This window comes from Anopheles marshallii, chromosome 2 (assembly GCF_943734725.1).
Source record: "Anopheles marshallii chromosome 2, idAnoMarsDA_429_01, whole genome shotgun sequence".
Lineage (NCBI taxonomy): Eukaryota > Metazoa > Arthropoda > Insecta > Diptera > Culicidae > Anopheles > Anopheles marshallii.
The window spans coordinates 15823863-15839504 of record NC_071326.1 but is presented as its reverse complement, the minus strand read 5'-3'; the positions used below and the strand labels follow the sequence as shown (position 1 = coordinate 15839504).

The following is a 15642-nucleotide window of genomic DNA, read 5'->3' as shown; positions in this document are numbered from 1 at the left end:
TTTTGATCCGGAAGGTCATAACGATGCATTACATTATTCAAATATGACAAACTTTGATCCGGACGCATCTCTCCCAACCGCAAAGGAGCACCTTCTGCCTGATGTACTCAAACAAGAAGTTTCAAACGAACATTGCTTATCAGTATTTGTTATCACTGCCATTCTAATCTCGGTATTATTTTCCATATCAATGGAAACAAATAGACGCTGTCCCTACGACATTGTTGCGGTTTTGGCGAGTGTCTTAAACTATTTCGAGGATTTGAGCTTAAACCTGTCTACAATATTCCTTCTTGTGTTTATGCATTCTGATCCGGACACTAGGTGTGATCCGTCACACTTTACTACTTTATAGTTATGATATTAAAGCCCATGCTCAAATGTTATAGTTATGTCTGGAATGTCCTTTTTAAGAACAAATTTTTTTTTTCCATGTTCAAAGGTTGTATAATAAATATCAAGAATGCGCACTGTTTGAAGAGGTTACAAAATCATAATTGAACTGTGGAATATATATAACATAGCGGTTAAACTTAATAATATATCTGTAAAATTTAAAATATCTTTCTTTGGTATATCGATGTGGATGATGATTTCAATGAATTTTAACACAGTTTGTTTTACTTTTCGCGAACTAATCACGTGTTACGTCTTTGCTTGTATTATGTAGATAAAGATTTGTATTTTGCTTTAGTATTTTTTTTATAATTCGTACTACCGGTTAGATATGGAAGACTGATGCATCCACTAGAGTAGAGTTATTTAATCCGGAAAATAAATGTCATAACAATGAAAGCGTTCTTAGCAAAACAACTAAGCCGGTAGTTCTAGTGGTAACACATTTTAATAATTACGTTTCAAGAGGATTATTTATATTTGAGATTTTCATATTGCATTTCAATATTTGTATCAACTTTCCCTCATGAAACAACATAGATTTTTATCCATTACACCCAAATTTACAGCAATACGGCCTGGCCCTTAAGAAGTAAAAAGAAATTTAAAAGATTACCAGCATTTTATTGCTCAACAATTTAATGCAAATAAAAAAAAAAACAAACGATAAATTCGATCGAAATTATCATCGTTCCACTTATTAGACCAAATTGTACCACAGTCCGCACCAATCGAATCGACGAGATTCGCAAAATTGCGCATCCGCTCGTCTGCCCACGAAGCAGTTCCGAAGTTGGCACGAAGCGAAAGATTGGCCGTTTTTGGGCCGGATAATCGGTCGGATAGCAAGGTTGTCCGGCCCATCGAGAGGCCCATCCGGGTTGCCCATTGGGGTCAATTCCCTACAGATCCCTATAGAATTCCATTCGCATCCAGTCCCTTTAGAATCCCAATCAGATCAAATCCTTTTATAATCCGCGAACGAAATCTTATCCGATCGTATCTTGGTATCTTCCGGATCCCAATCTTCCCAACACTAGTATATGGAGTCAGCCGGCGAGAAAACCATTGAAACTGTCCGTTGAGGGGTAAAAATTGTTCCTTGGGCGACCGTTCATAGTCTCTCTAGTTTCTCTCGCCCAGCACGATATTCGCCAGAGTGTTCGCTCAAAATCTCGCGATATCGCGAGACTGCAGCAGGCGCTGAGAAAACGCGAGAACAGCCGCAAAAAACGCGTTGTCTCTGAAGCGACGGGTGCCTCAAGTCTGGTCTGAACGCCATTCTGGTGTGTGTCGTAGGTCGTTTGTCTGCGTTTGCCGTGTGCAGGATAACGCCAGGAATCGGTCGTCCGCAGTTCTAGTCACGCGATTCGAGCACGTCGTCGAAGGGTCTTTCGAGCTTGTCGATCGCCTAAGTGTTTGGGAACAGCTGCACCGTACGCCGCAAATCTTTCGCGTGCCCACCGTTGCACCCAACGAAACCGACGCACATCGCCGCTCGCTACGCGTACAAAGAAAAGGACGAAAAATGCAGGCTCGAAGCGTTATGTAAGTACAGAACCTCTTTTGGCCCCATTACGTTCACTGTGTTTTGTAATCGTAGCAAAAAAAAACCACCGCTGCTATATAGTTCGAAGGATTCCGTTCCGGTTCTCCACGTTATAAGCCCAGTAGAAGGAAAAGTTCGATGAGCGGAATGTATCGCAAAGCGTGCGAAGCGATTGCCGATCTGGACCATGGTGAAGAAGAATAATCCACCGGTGGGGCAACACTGCTAAAAGAAAGAATCGTTCACGAATTGGCCATTCCCTCTGTGTGCGTATCTGCGTACGTGTGTATCCGGTGCACGAGAAAATGGGATGACGTAACTGATTGAAGTGTATCCAATTTTCCGCGTGTGACCTAAACGTGCCAAAACCCACCCCAAACCACCGAACACATCGCTACGCTTGGCACTGGGTTTATAGGAAGTGCAGCAGCACAAATGGCAAATTGTGCCAGATGCGTTATTGCCGACGTTCAGGAAGAAGAAACCGTGGAGTGTCGAACTTATTTTTATCAAAGCATGTGGTGTGTGCTGCAGTACGAGAAGATGAGAAGGGCAGGCAGGGTGGTGTGTACTGCATGGGGCGGTAAATGTTTGTATACAATTGAATTAATTGATACTGCAACGTGATACCTTCGACAGTGCTAGTGGCAAACAAATGATTCCAAACTGCAACACTAAGCAGTTGTGATAAACGGGAGGCGTTGGAGCAGTGAAAAAAAAAAACGATTCCCATCAAAGCAAGCGCGCTCGTGTGACGACGATGAGTAACGCTGCGCGGCCTCTGTACGTATTTGTCATGTGAGCGATGATGCTGCTGCTGCTATTGGAGCGTAGCAAAAAAACACCTTCCAATTTCGTTCGCGTTAATGCCGGAACGTGCTGATAAAGATATGTAAAGTCGTAATATGCTTCGCAATGGGAAAATTGCTCGACTCCAATTGCATCTGGGCAACAATCTTTTGTGGAATATGGACGCAATTCTCCAATGCGCTGAACGTATCGTGGTTCCCTGTACGAGCACCAGTCACCTGACCTTGAAAGAAGAGGCACAGAGAGCACCTAACCTGGTCGACTTTTTTTTTTGGCGTTCTCAGCTGCTTCGATCCAGTTTCCGTAACGCACATGCGTACGAGCAGTGGGTTAAAAATCATCCCTTCAGTTGTAGTAAACAAACCGCGTACACTGGTCCTCACAGGGCGACCTCGATCGATAATTTACACAGCGAAATGGAAGGTCACCTACCCATGTCAATAACCGTGTGGAATGATAGCGCGAAGTGGGACGATAACGTCGATTGTGCGAATGATTGATAAATGATATTAGCACATCTTGCCATCCACGCATCACACACGGTCTCCATTATATTCCGGTATGCAAACCGTGGCTGGTGTTCCGGATTTAGCAAGTTTGCACCGAAAACCATCCCCCTAACACACTGGATTATGCAAACAGTGAGAAACGGCAACACCGTTACGGCATTGGAGACACCTTATACACAGCTTATTGTCCACCTCAGCATGAACCCTGCATTCTACTCGCCACACTCGCAAAGGAATCTATTTTCAGGGGGCCTACTTCGATTAGCGACGGTGGGCTACGGTACGTTTTGTCGGCCACAACACAACACACGGCCTATAAATAGAGCAAGCGGGAACAGATGAACGGGACGTTGTGTGTGTCGCCGAGTCGCTTCGTAAACCTCGACCTTAGCAATTGTACTACAAATCAGTTCGGATACCCGCCGGATATTCAACGTTCCGCGTATCCGCGTCGAACCTGCCCCAAGGTTTCCGTTTCATCTGGTGCGGGTCAAGTCCTTCGTTCGTTTCAAGGTGTTGCCCCTGTTAGTATTCGCCAGCAAGGGCAGCAACCAAAGGGTTTACTTTATTTTTGAAGAATGCTTGATCGGCTGTCTCTAGCAGGGTTTAATCAAAACTGTTCTCTTTGTCTTACCGTTTGCAGCCTGAACGCCAAACAGACCGTCGATGCATTGCGGACGCTGGTTGGAACTGCATCGCCGAAGAAAACGATCACGAAGGCAGCAACATCGGCTGCGGTGCAGGTGCTCCAGGCGCGCGATTATCATGAGGTCACCGGCGACATAATCGTGCCGTCGATGGTGCAGGGTATCGATCATTTGCGTGACCCACGCCTAAACAAGGGTCTCGCCTTTACGCTGGAGGAACGTCAAATTCTCGGCATCCATGGTTTGCAGCCGGCCCGGTTTAAGTCGCAGGAGGAACAGCTGGAACTGTGCCGAATTTCGATTTCGCGCTACCAGGAAGACCTTAACAAATACCTTTATCTGGTCGATCTGCAGGATCGTAATGAGCGGTTGTTCTTCCGTTTGATTTCGGAAGATGTGGAGAAAATGATGCCGATCGTGTACACGCCCACTGTCGGGTTGGCGTGCCAAAAGTTTGGTTTGATCTATCGACGACCGCGCGGCCTCTTCGTGACGATCAATGATCGTGGGCATGTGTACGATGTGCTGCGCAACTGGCCGGAACCGGATGTGCGGGCGATCGTCGTTACTGATGGTGAGCGTATCCTGGGTTTGGGTGATCTGGGCGCCTGCGGTATGGGCATTCCGGTCGGTAAGCTGGCCCTGTACACCGCACTCGCCGGTATACCGCCGCACCAGTGTCTGCCGATCGTGATCGACGTGGGAACGAACAACAAGGATCTGCTCGAGGATCCGTTGTACATCGGACTGCGGCACAAGCGCGTACAGGGCAAGGAGTACGACGATTTCATCGACGAGTTTATGCAGGCTGTGGTGAAACGGTACGGCCAGAACACGCTCATCCAGTTCGAGGACTTTGGCAACCATAATGCGTTCCGCTTCCTGGACAAGTACCGCAACACGTACTGTACGTTCAACGACGACATTCAGGGTACGGCCTCGGTTGCGGTGGCTGGACTGCTTGCGTCGAAACGCATCACGAACAAGCGTATCTCGGAGAATACGTTCCTGTTCCTGGGTGCCGGAGAAGCTGCCGTCGGTATTGCCGATTTGGTGGTGAAAGCGATGCAGGCGGAGGGTGTTGGCTTGCAGGAGGCACGGGACAAGATTTGGATGTTCGATATTGACGGTTTGCTGGCCAAGGGCCGTCCCGAGGGTCGGCTCGGTGGACATAAAGCGTACTATGCCAAAGATCACAGCGTGATGAAAAACTTCGCCGATGTGGTGAAGGAGGTTAAACCGTCGGTGTTGATCGGTGCTTCGGCCGCCGGTGGTGCGTTTACGCCAGAAATTTTGCAAGCCATGGGTGAGTTCAATGAGCGGCCGATCATATTCGCCCTGTCCAATCCCACCTCGAAGGCGGAGTGTACGGCACAGGCGGCATACGATAATACCGAGGTATGTGTAACTTGCGCTGTCAGTATCCACATCCGCTCTTCCAATGCCAATCATCTTTTTGTTTGCAGGGTCGCTGTATCTTTGCCTCTGGCTCACCGTTCGGTCCGGTGAAGTACGGTGGCAAGACATACGTCACAGGGCAGGGTAACAATGCTTACATTTTCCCAGGTGTTGCATTGGGTGTCATCGTTACCGGCACGCATCACATCCCGGAGGACATGTTCCTCATCGCTGCACAAGTCGTCGCGGATCACGTGTCCGAGGCGGATCTGGAGAAGGGTTCGCTTTATCCTCCGCTAAGTGCCATTAAGGAATGTTCGATGGACATTGCAGTCGGAGTTACAAACTACGCATATCAGAAGGGTAAGTGAAGCGATTAGTGCACGTGGGATTACATTTATGAAGAATTTTTTCTTTACCTTTGGTTATGGTGTTTATCTTAGGTCTCGCCTCCACCTATCCGGAACCCGAAGATAAGAAGTCGTACATCGAGGCGCACCTGTACAACTACAACTACGAGAGCGCCATGCCCGTCACCTGGCCGTGGCCGAAGCAGCAAGAATCGGCGAAAACTCGGGAAATTAACCCGACCAAGCTGCAGGCATAAGCTGTCAGAACCACCAATTGGGAAGGTTTAATATCCATCTGCATCAGTTTCCACCAGTATTTATGTTGTCAACGTTATTAGGTCATTTATTTATTTTAACCCGCGTTGCCACTGTTTAACCGATGCCGATACGAACAGTCTACTACTACTTACCTACCATCCTGCAGGCGTGTGACCTCGCTTGGAATACCGACCGCGGCGCCGTAGAGAGTGGAAAATCGTAACGATGTTCCTTTTTTTACATAAGAACCTAAAATACCACTCCCGTGCGATTAGAATTAAATATCCATATGTTTGGTTGGAAAAACGTCTCACCACAGTGCTCCCGGACTCGGAAACGAGGATAAACGGTCCGTAATAGATAAAATCTCTTTTACAATTTCGACAAAGAAAGGCAAAATTCTAGTTGAAAGGCGAATGCGAATAGTAAATGTTTGTTTTAAATTGAATGCGGTCGTATGGTTTGCTGGCCGAAGTGCAACTGACCGCACTGCCACACACACTCATTTGTTGTCAAAGTAAAATAAACGTATATAAGGGAAGCTTACCGAGCTAAACGATTCGGTATTCGATACTTGCAATAAAATGAACCGTTTTATCAGACACAGATAAATGCTCTGGAAGGAGAATGTGAACGTTTTATTTGCTTTCCGCAAACGCTACACCCTAAGGGTGCGCTTGTAAGTGTCACCTATCACAGTGATTTAGTTCTTTGGCGCACGGTTCATGAAAAACCAGAGCAATCCGAACAGAAACGATGGTGGGCTAGTTATTACCGTACCCTTTTCCGTCAGCTTTCGCGCTTCCACCAAATCGTACTCGACGACATCGATCATTTCATCGTCAACGCCACCGCCGGCCGCAGGGACTTTATCCGCATCGGTCACTTCCGCGTAGAACAACGTTTGCTCCGAACCGGAAGTCCCGACACCCGATCGATAGCGAATAATTTCTTCGATTCGATCCACTGGAATATCGTAACCACACTCTTCTAATATTTCCTCACGCGCGATCTCGACTATCGATATAGGCTTGTCGATGATACCCGCACACAATTCCAGCGTGACGGCGATTTCCGGCGGATACTTCGTCATATCAATGTTGCCGGGTTGTACGCCATCGCTGCTGATGATACCATGGTACACGGCTGCCAAAAGATAAAGTTGGTAAGGGTAAAAAAAAAAAAGGTAAGTTGTAGGGTTATCTTTTTGTAAGCTGAAAACAGAAACCTTACCAGGTCGGAATTGCTTCACGAAAACTAGCTTCTTCCGGGTAACGTTGAAAATGACGATTGAAACGGAATCGTGCACCTTCAACAGATCCCACGACTTTTGGTTCCCGTTCTGCGTGTAATGGAAGCGGAATGGTTTCACGTACGGTGAATCTGCCGGCAACGGACCGTAATGTATGTTGGTAATGTTATTCATGATTGATCGTTTGAACACTTGCAGATAAACCCAATTTCTCACGGTACTACTGCGGGAACATGCTAGTTCGCCCTTGAAATAATAACGAAAACTAAATATTATTGACATAATAACGAAAGATAGAAAAAAATACAAAAGTCAATACAAGCGCCGCACAAGGTTCATACATATGCGTAAAAATGAAACTTCATTCAATAACTTTTATGTATTTTTAAATCAGAAGCACATATTTGAAAAACTTTTTTATTCGAAATGAATAAACGCCACTGTATTGTCCTGTTCGCTAGTTCCCCCGATTCATTAATAAAATTTAAATATTTCATTAACTTTTGCTATACCTTGACTCAAAACGCTTCTCGCAATTTCACCGCTTCGAAGAAACGCTTCATTGCATAGTGGTATAGCCACATGGCATCAAATTGGACTGAATTTTGAATTTGTTTAACCGAATTGTCTTCCTGCAGCAATTGGTCTTTTGGAAATTTGGATTGGCATGTAATGAGTTTATTTAATGCAACAAAAATCGAAAATCAACCATATTTTCACAATTATTGCTTTTTAGGTAGAAAGAACGTCAAAATTGAGCACACGAACATCAGGGACGCCAACATGATCAGTGTTATTTCACAATTTTGAAGCATCAGATGTCCCAGTAATGTACTCGCCACGAACCCACTCAGTCGACCGAAAATGTGTGCCATTCCTATAGCCATTGCTCTAAAATATGACAAGAAACTATCAATTCTTTTGTACATTGGAGTGCATTTAGAATTGAAAAACGTACCTCACTTTAGTTGCAAATATGTCCACCATATTTGCATTTACTAATACAACACAGTACCCAGCGAATACTATCTCGAGACAGAATAGTATTGCCACCGCATACGAATTAGTGACAAACTGTAGTGCAATGCCCCATATACCAGCAATAGAAAAGTTGAATATTGTCATTGTTTTAACATTCACTTTGCCCAATAACAGCGAGACGACGAATCCTTGTATGATACTCATCACACCGGATATCATTGTGTATAGAAAGGTTTCCGTCTCGTCACTACATAGCTCAACCTCGATTGCCTGAGTTCCGTTCCGTTGCAGTATGGTACAAACTGTTTTGCCTTGTACGGTTGCATCCGAAGCGAATATGTGGTTCATAATATCGGGGAACCATAAGCCAAGTCCTCCGTAACTGAAACAGAAAGATGAGATGAGAGAATGTCGTTTCGATAGCATATTTAATCTCGATGATCCTTACATAGCGAATGCTCCAATGTTGTGAACGCAGCAAATGATAAAGTACACCAGATACGGTAGTTTCATTATAGGTGAGGTTTGATTTACTACTGATTTGAACAGTCCTATAGAACCGTCTCCATTCTGTTCTCGAGCTATCGCATCTTCCGGATCTAGCCGAAGAGTCGTCACTTCGTATCCATCTGCATTGTCAGTGCCATTGTTGATCTTGTAAACCGTCTTCAAAATTTCCAGAGCTTCCTCATTGCGACCTCGGGACACTAGGAATTTAGGACTCTCGGGACAGAAACAGAAGGCGATTCCGTTCAAGAAGGCGGGCAACGTGTTGACAATGAACAACAAGCGCCATGGTTTGAATTCGAACGAATCACTGATGACGAACACCCAATCGTACGAAAGTATCCACCAACCTACCACTGAAAAGAATGATCAATAACTATCTTCACATGATGTCACATTTACAGGCAGCCGACTTTGGAGTTGTAACTCACATGACACATAGACAATTCCGACACCTCCCCAAACGGAGGCAAACGACAGCATTTGACTGCGTCTGCTCGGTGTAGTAAACTCCCCGAGGTAAGCATACACCGTAGAGGCTGGGGCGGCCACGCAAACACCTGTTAGAAACCGGAGCACCAACAACGATTCGAATCCAGTCGCAAGGCACGAGATCGCACCAAAGAACGAGGTGGCAAATAATGTATATTTCAAGATCAGCTGACGGCCCCTCGTATCAGCCAGATAGCCCCAGAGGTATGATGAAAACATAATTCCTGGAAATAATATTCAACACGTGACTTTAAACAAGTGGAGAGTTCTCAACTTGAAAATGCTTACCAAGCAGCATAGATCCTCCAAGAATACCTTTTTCCCATGCACTGAATTGCAGATCGCATTGCGACACAGGCAGGATGATACTCATACCAACTGCTTCATTCACTACCGTCATCATACTAACACCGGAAAGAATCGACAGGCAGATCTGCACTTTACCAAATCCCGCCAGCTCCAGTGCGTCGTCTATACTGTGCCCAATGTGGGCTTTGGGAACAGTTGTTTCCTGAACAGGCAAACCAGAATGTGGTGTTGCAGTTTCCATTTTCGTCGTGGTGTAATACTACGGGAAAATACTTCCCTTCAATGACTCAATAAGTTCAGAATCGGAACAACAATTTTGAATTATTTGTGCAATTAGACATACACTGATAGATGCAACAAGAGTGAAGTTAATAATTCAATAATTCAGACACTCAGAACGAAACAATTTTAACAGATTGCACACATAGAAACAATTTATCCAAATGTTTTCAAACACGATGACTTCCAGAGAGAGCGAGCATCTAGTTCCGAACTTCCTACGATCACGCTGCTGCATTTTCAATGCCACAAACCGAAAAAGTCTATATGAAAACCTTCACAAACAGCAGTTTATTGAGGCTGTACAACCGTGAGATTGTTTACCAGACTTACTCCTTCTTATCAATGTGTGTAATCAATTCGTACCGGTGCAGAGGCACAAGCTAATTTACAATATGTATCGTAACATTTGTAGACTTTCCGGGGTTTAATTTTCCGATGGAGTTAGTTTCTATGCAGCCGTTAAACGGTATCAACCAAAATCAAAGTGAAGTTAAATGCAATGTTTGATTCAACTGAAATAATGGAGCTTTAATGCATTTTTCAAAGCATTATTTAAATGTCATTTGAATTAGAACAATTTTGTGTGAAATATAAGTGTTGTTTTATTGATAAATTAAAACAATATAAAGACCTAATAACATAAATCTTACTATTAGTCACAAAATAATAGAAGTGATCGACTTTCGATCAACTACCTGAGCAAGTATTCAGGCAAAGAAAAACCAACACGTTTCAACGATAAACCCACCACTCCCATTGTTGTGCGTGTCTTATAAGGGAAGCAAAAAGTAAGTATACAATAATTTATCAGTTTATTACTTTTTTTACAATATCAATTACTCCCCAGCACTGCCTAACAGTGCGCATGATCGCTGCGCTTGATCAAAGCAACGACACGCTTCACAGTGAACTTTGGAATGTGTTTGTGGAAGGTATATTTACATAATGATAACACGATTAAGTACTCTGCACCTTAAACTAGTCCACCTGTTCGGTCCGGCTTTGCTGCGTACGTTGTCATTTTTTCGGCAGCAAAAATGTAAGACCCGCACATAGAAACAGCAACCCGGAGAGCATGTAAAACGTGACTGGACAGTTCTCTAGGATCAGCAGCCCGATCACAGCACTCGCTACGAAGCAGCTTAACCGCCCAATCATGTTCGTTAGCGCAACTGCCATCGCTCTGGAAGCAGAAGAATTGTTTTCGTTACACAGGCAAATGTTTGATAACACCACTGGGACATGCAGCTTCCCGTACCTTACGTTCGTGGGAAAAATAGCCACCACGTTAGCGTTCACCAGCAGCACACAGTAGCCGGCGAATACTATCTCGAGACAGAATAGTATTGCCACTGCGTACGTGTTGGCGATGAATTGGAGCGCAATGCCGGACACTCCGGCTACGATGCAGTTAAATACCATCATCACTTTCTGATCGATTCTACCCAGCACGGCCGACGTGATCAGTGCGTATATGCATCCGATGACACCGAGCAGCAGCGTGTAGAGGAACGTTTCGATCTTGACTTCATCGTCACAGATTTCCAGCTCTGTCACAACCGGTAGCGTGTCGTTCCGCTGCAGTATCGTGCAGACTTTCCTGTCCTCGTGTGTGGCCTGCTGGGAGAATACTTGATTCATAATTTCGGGGAACCAAAGTCCAAGACCTCCGTAACTGAAATTTTTATAAGCGAGATGCCCATTACAGACGATCTTATTGTGTTCGAGAAATGGATCACTTCATCCTTACATAGCGAATGCTCCAATGTTGTGGACGCAGCATATGATGAAGTACACCAGATATGGAAGCTTCACAATCGGTAAGGTCTGCTGTACCATCGATCGGAACAGTCCTACAGAAGCGTCTCCATTCTGTTCTCGAGCTATCGCATCTTCCGGATCTAGCCGAAGAGTCGTCACTTCATATCCATCTGCATTGTCAGTGCCATTGTTGATCTTGTAAACCTTCTTCAAAATTTCCAGAGCTTCCTCATTGCGACCTCGGGACACTAGGAACTTAGGACTCTCGGGACAGAAGCAGAAGGCGATTCCATTCAAGAAGGCGGGCAACGTGTTGACAATGAACAACAAGCGCCATGGTTTGAATTCAAACGAATCACTAATGACGAAAACCCAATCGTACGAAAGTATCCACCAACCGACCACTGAAAAGAATGATCAATAACGATCTTCACATAATGTCTTATTTACAGTCAGCTGGCTTTGAACTCACATGACACATAGACAATTCCGACACCTCCCCAAACGGAGGCAAACGACAGCATTTGACTGCGTCTGCTCGGTGTAGTAAACTCCCCGAGGTAAGCATACACCGTAGAGGCTGGAGCGGCCACGCAAACACCTGTTAGAAACCGGAGCACCAACAATGATTCGAATCCAGTCGCAAGGCACGAGATCGCACCAAAGAACGAAGTCGCAAACAGTGCATACTTCAGGATCAGCTGGCGGCCCCTCGTATCAGCCAGATAGCCCCAGAAATAGGACGAAAACATTGTACCTGTTGTGAACGTGAAACATTAGTACACACTCGCACCGCACACCAGAACGAGACCCGAACGGTCGCAGCTCACCAAGAAACACTGCACCACCAACGATTCCCTTCTCCCCAGCATCCAGATCAAGATCACACTGGGAGGCCGGTAAGATGATGCTCATTCCCATCGCTTCGTTGATCGAGGCCATCATGCCAAGTCCGGCAAGGATGGATAGAACTATCTGCACCTTGCCGAACCCGGCCAGCTCCAGTGCCTCGTCGAAGCTATGTCCATCCGGGGGCTTTTGTCCTTTTTCCAGCGAATTCGGTGATTTAGCGTTCTCCACCGTAAACACCATGCTCACTGCTGATGGGGCCATTTTCGCCGAGAGTAGGTCACTATCACGAGCTATCACCACTTGCCAGCACTGCCGTTCACGGTGACCGTCTTGGTGTGGTTCTGAAGCGTAACTAAGCTTCTCCGTACGTTGGCACTAGCAGATGAGACGGCGATTATTTAAAGTCACTAGTGTAAATAATGCGCGGTACTACGAAGGTGCTGGAAAAAAATGAGCTTATCAGCGTGCATATGGGCGTACGATTTGCACCATCAGGCGTACCGACCCGTGAGCAGATGAATGACGGCACGGAATCACGGCAAATAACGATGACGATCAACGTGCCGTGCGATAAGCTTATTATAACCTCCGCGGTACGGTGTATTATGATCGCGGGTGCGTTTCGCTATCATTTGTAGGTGAAAAGTACGACCGAAAAAATGATTACATTTTACTCTATCATTGCCCAATGTGACTTCATCTTGCACGTATATTTCATTATATTATATATTATATATTTCATTGTCCTTTAAGTGAAATCGCTAGGCTTCCTGATTATTTGGAACCCTTTACGACTCACACCCAAATCGATGAATCGATGGTGAGGTACGGTCGTCTTAGAGGCGTGTCGGGAACCCTACATAAAACGGCACTGAATGTTGCCGAACATCCCTTTCATTCCCTCTATTTCAAGGCTCATTGGCTTCGTTGGAAATGGTACACAACACCGATGGCCTCTTTCCATTTGCTGCCAAAGAAATCGACCCTTCTCCAAGAAACCTAGCCGAGATTCCCTTTCCCCGGTGTGTGTGTTGTATTTGTTTCGAAGTTGCTTAATTCTCTAAGGCACCTGGATGCTCCGTTTGCATTGGCGATCGCAATTTGCAGGCCGGTGCGAAAAGCGGTGCCACTCGGTTCTGTGTGGACGATTATTGGACCATACAAACCGAGAATCCGAGTTGCAGATCGTTAGGCAAAAATAGTAGAAATCGGTTTTGAATGGAGACCGGGTCCGCTGGGTGGGGATGTGGAACCGCTACCGACGCGAACGAACCTTCCGATGCCCGGTTGTAACAAGCCAGAGCAAGATCGACGACAAATGGTAGCAGTTTTGGAGTGTGCATAACCGCTGGGACGTCCCTCGATCGTGCCCTTTACGATGAGCAGCAAACCTTGCTACCACCCCACGATTCACGATCATAACGCCCTGGATGCGGTGTGCCTCCGCTGATAGTCGATTAATGTCATGCCATTCCACGACTTGGCACACGGCGGTGTGCTGGTGGTGATGATGGTGTTTACAACGCCGTTAGAAGTTGCCAGTGTTTAAACCTTTGCATGAAGTGGGCGGAGAAAGAGAAAACACAGTCAGCCTGTTCGTCTGTTCGATTTTCCGGTCGTCTAAATCCGTGAACGGTGCACCACTTTACATCTGTTCAAGACTTCCGTTCGTACGGCAAATGCAATTCTCGGGAGGATTTCGGAAGGAATTCAATCATGATGAACGTACTTCCGTACCGTAAGGGGGAAATGGGAACGACTCATAATTGAATTATTGTTCCGCAATCTGTGACACTCGCAAGCGCTTTCTCGATGCGACTTCGAGTCCCCGATAGTTCCCTTTCCCGGACGCACCCTAATTTGCAGCATATTGCATAGATAAAGGGTCGGGCTTAGAGTGCAACAGCGTCATACTCGAGGGTTTTCGATGACGAGCACTTGACCATGTGTTGATGACCCAAATCGCACTGATCGGATGATATTACGCTGGACTCGTTTAGCAACGCGAAGGGTTCGTTGGTATCTTATCATCTTGTACTTTGGAAGATGTGAGAGGAAGGTTCTTCATGAACGCTTTACGTATGTAACAACTGCCAGTACCGAACAGGTTATGATTTATGTTGTCACCAAACATGCAACAGCATTATGTAGCTGCTTCTTGATGCGCAACCAACCGTCCACATATCCTTTTATGGAGTTCATTCACAAAAATGGACATAAAATCGACTCCCCAAAACCATCCGAACCCGTTAGTTTCGCTGTACACACACACGCGGCAAAGCTCCGCAACGCTTTTATGTCCTTGCTTTTATTTACTGTTTACCGTTCATTGTCCTGTTGCCCAGTACCGAATGTCCCGGTTTTGTTCGGTTCGTTTCCGTCCGGAGGCTTGACTGACCGTACCGTAACTGACTGGCGACGCGGATGGCGACACGTTGGACGGACCACGGACTTATATGGTAAGGACACCTCGTACAAGCAACACCTGGACCCTGGACGGTTGCCGTTTATTTTTTGTCCTCCGCTTTGTACCCGGGTGGGCCCTAAACAATGGGACCGGGTGGTTCCTGCAGGAGTAAGAATCAGCCTCAGTCAAGAATGAATCGACACGAACAAGAACGGTAAAGAAACTCTGGAAGAGTTGAACAGCGAGCAAACAATGCAAACGATTGCGTAGAAATGAATTGGGTCAAATGGAATTGAAGTTGGTTGGTCGGCAGAAAAAGATCGTGAGAATCCCAACGCAATACGCATGGGAATTGAAGGACTTTTCAGAATATCGCTAAGATGCATGAGGTTTACGTAATACCTTCATCAATGAGTGGTTAAACTTTACTGATGCTTACTTTTATTTTAAATCACTTCCATACCTTTTCTTTTTCTTAGACATCCTCACGATATTTAGCTATTGATGTGCTTGCAACCTCATCCAAATTAACCAACCGAGGAACTGCAACAAGGAGGAGTCGCTATTTTTAATTACACTTCAGAGCGATTTGTTTATCCCACAACTAGTCCGCCCTGCGATCGCGATCGCGTGATAAGTGAAATGGTTTGCACGTGCATAAGCAACGATTAAATACGTTTCTACCGGGATGATTTCCACCACGTTCACCTTCTGTTTTTTTGTAAACGAGACCGGTTAGCAGTTCATAATCGTGATTATCACTCGTGTTGCATTTAATAGCTTCGAATGGATATAGCGAAGCAGGGGTCGTTTCCGTACCATCTTCCGGAGCGAACCTTTACACTGCCTTGGTGGCGTGTCTTGTATGTGGCTTGGGAAGGC

General features: G+C 45.6%; 4 protein-coding genes across 4 annotated transcripts; 1 reads left to right on the top strand and 3 right to left on the bottom strand.

Annotated features, from left to right (window-relative positions):
• The first annotated feature begins 1924 nt into the window (after positions 1-1924).
• Positions 1925-5916, top strand: LOC128709349 (NADP-dependent malic enzyme). Its single transcript, XM_053804347.1, has 4 exons — positions 1925-1944; positions 3908-5309; positions 5378-5672; positions 5753-5916. The coding sequence occupies exons 1-4, from the start codon at positions 1925-1927 to the stop codon at positions 5914-5916; spliced, it is 1881 nt and encodes a 626-aa protein (XP_053660322.1).
• A 704-nt stretch (positions 5917-6620) lies between these two features.
• Positions 6621-7451, bottom strand: LOC128706723 (uridine diphosphate glucose pyrophosphatase NUDT14-like). The gene is made up of 2 exons (XM_053801666.1): positions 7151-7451; positions 6621-7063 (listed from the first exon to the last, which is right to left on the bottom strand). The coding sequence occupies exons 1-2, from the start codon at positions 7449-7451 to the stop codon at positions 6621-6623; spliced, it is 744 nt and encodes a 247-aa protein (XP_053657641.1).
• Positions 7452-7891: 440 nt separating this feature from the next.
• LOC128716086 (synaptic vesicle glycoprotein 2B-like) lies at positions 7892-9699 on the bottom strand. Its single transcript, XM_053811009.1, has 5 exons — positions 9438-9699; positions 9089-9373; positions 8599-9013; positions 8128-8532; positions 7892-8060 (listed from the first exon to the last, which is right to left on the bottom strand). Exons 1-5 carry the CDS (start codon positions 9697-9699, stop codon positions 7892-7894), a joined length of 1536 nt encoding a protein of 511 aa, XP_053666984.1.
• A 1058-nt stretch (positions 9700-10757) lies between these two features.
• LOC128719554 (synaptic vesicle glycoprotein 2B-like) lies at positions 10758-12614 on the bottom strand. Its single transcript, XM_053813181.1, has 5 exons — positions 12332-12614; positions 11974-12258; positions 11491-11905; positions 10999-11415; positions 10758-10923 (listed from the first exon to the last, which is right to left on the bottom strand). The coding sequence occupies exons 1-5, from the start codon at positions 12612-12614 to the stop codon at positions 10758-10760; spliced, it is 1566 nt and encodes a 521-aa protein (XP_053669156.1).
• Between the last annotated feature and the right edge of the window lie 3028 nt (positions 12615-15642).

Excerpts from the sequence above, each read along its gene's own strand:
- LOC128709349 (XM_053804347.1), top strand. The coding sequence starts at position 1,925 with ATGCAGGCTCGAAGCGTTAT. Across the intron at positions 5,310-5,377 it reads CGGCATACGATAATACCGAG|GGTCGCTGTATCTTTGCCTC; the intron begins GTATGTGTAACT and ends TTTTGTTTGCAG. Across the intron at positions 5,673-5,752 it reads AAACTACGCATATCAGAAGG|GTCTCGCCTCCACCTATCCG; the intron begins GTAAGTGAAGCG and ends TGTTTATCTTAG.
- LOC128706723 (XM_053801666.1), bottom strand. The coding sequence starts at position 7,451 with ATGTCAATAATATTTAGTTTTCGTTATTATTTCAAGGGCGAACTAGCA. Across the intron at positions 7,064-7,150 it reads CGTGAAGCAATTCCGACCTG|CCGTGTACCATGGTATCATC; the intron begins GTAAGGTTTCTG and ends ATCTTTTGGCAG.
- LOC128716086 (XM_053811009.1), bottom strand. The coding sequence starts at position 9,699 with ATGGAAACTGCAACACCACATTCTGGTTTGCCTGTTCAGGAAACAACT. Across the intron at positions 9,374-9,437 it reads TGGAGGATCTATGCTGCTTG|GAATTATGTTTTCATCATAC; the intron begins GTAAGCATTTTC and ends TATTATTTCCAG. Across the intron at positions 8,061-8,127 it reads ATATTTGCAACTAAAGTGAG|AGCAATGGCTATAGGAATGG; the intron begins GTACGTTTTTCA and ends GTCATATTTTAG.
- LOC128719554 (XM_053813181.1), bottom strand. The coding sequence starts at position 12,614 with ATGGCCCCATCAGCAGTGAGCATGGTGTTTACGGTGGAGAACGCTAAA. Across the intron at positions 11,906-11,973 it reads CGGAATTGTCTATGTGTCAT|TGGTCGGTTGGTGGATACTT; the intron begins GTGAGTTCAAAG and ends CATTCTTTTCAG. Across the intron at positions 10,924-10,998 it reads ATTTTTCCCACGAACGTAAG|AGCGATGGCAGTTGCGCTAA; the intron begins GTACGGGAAGCT and ends TTCTGCTTCCAG.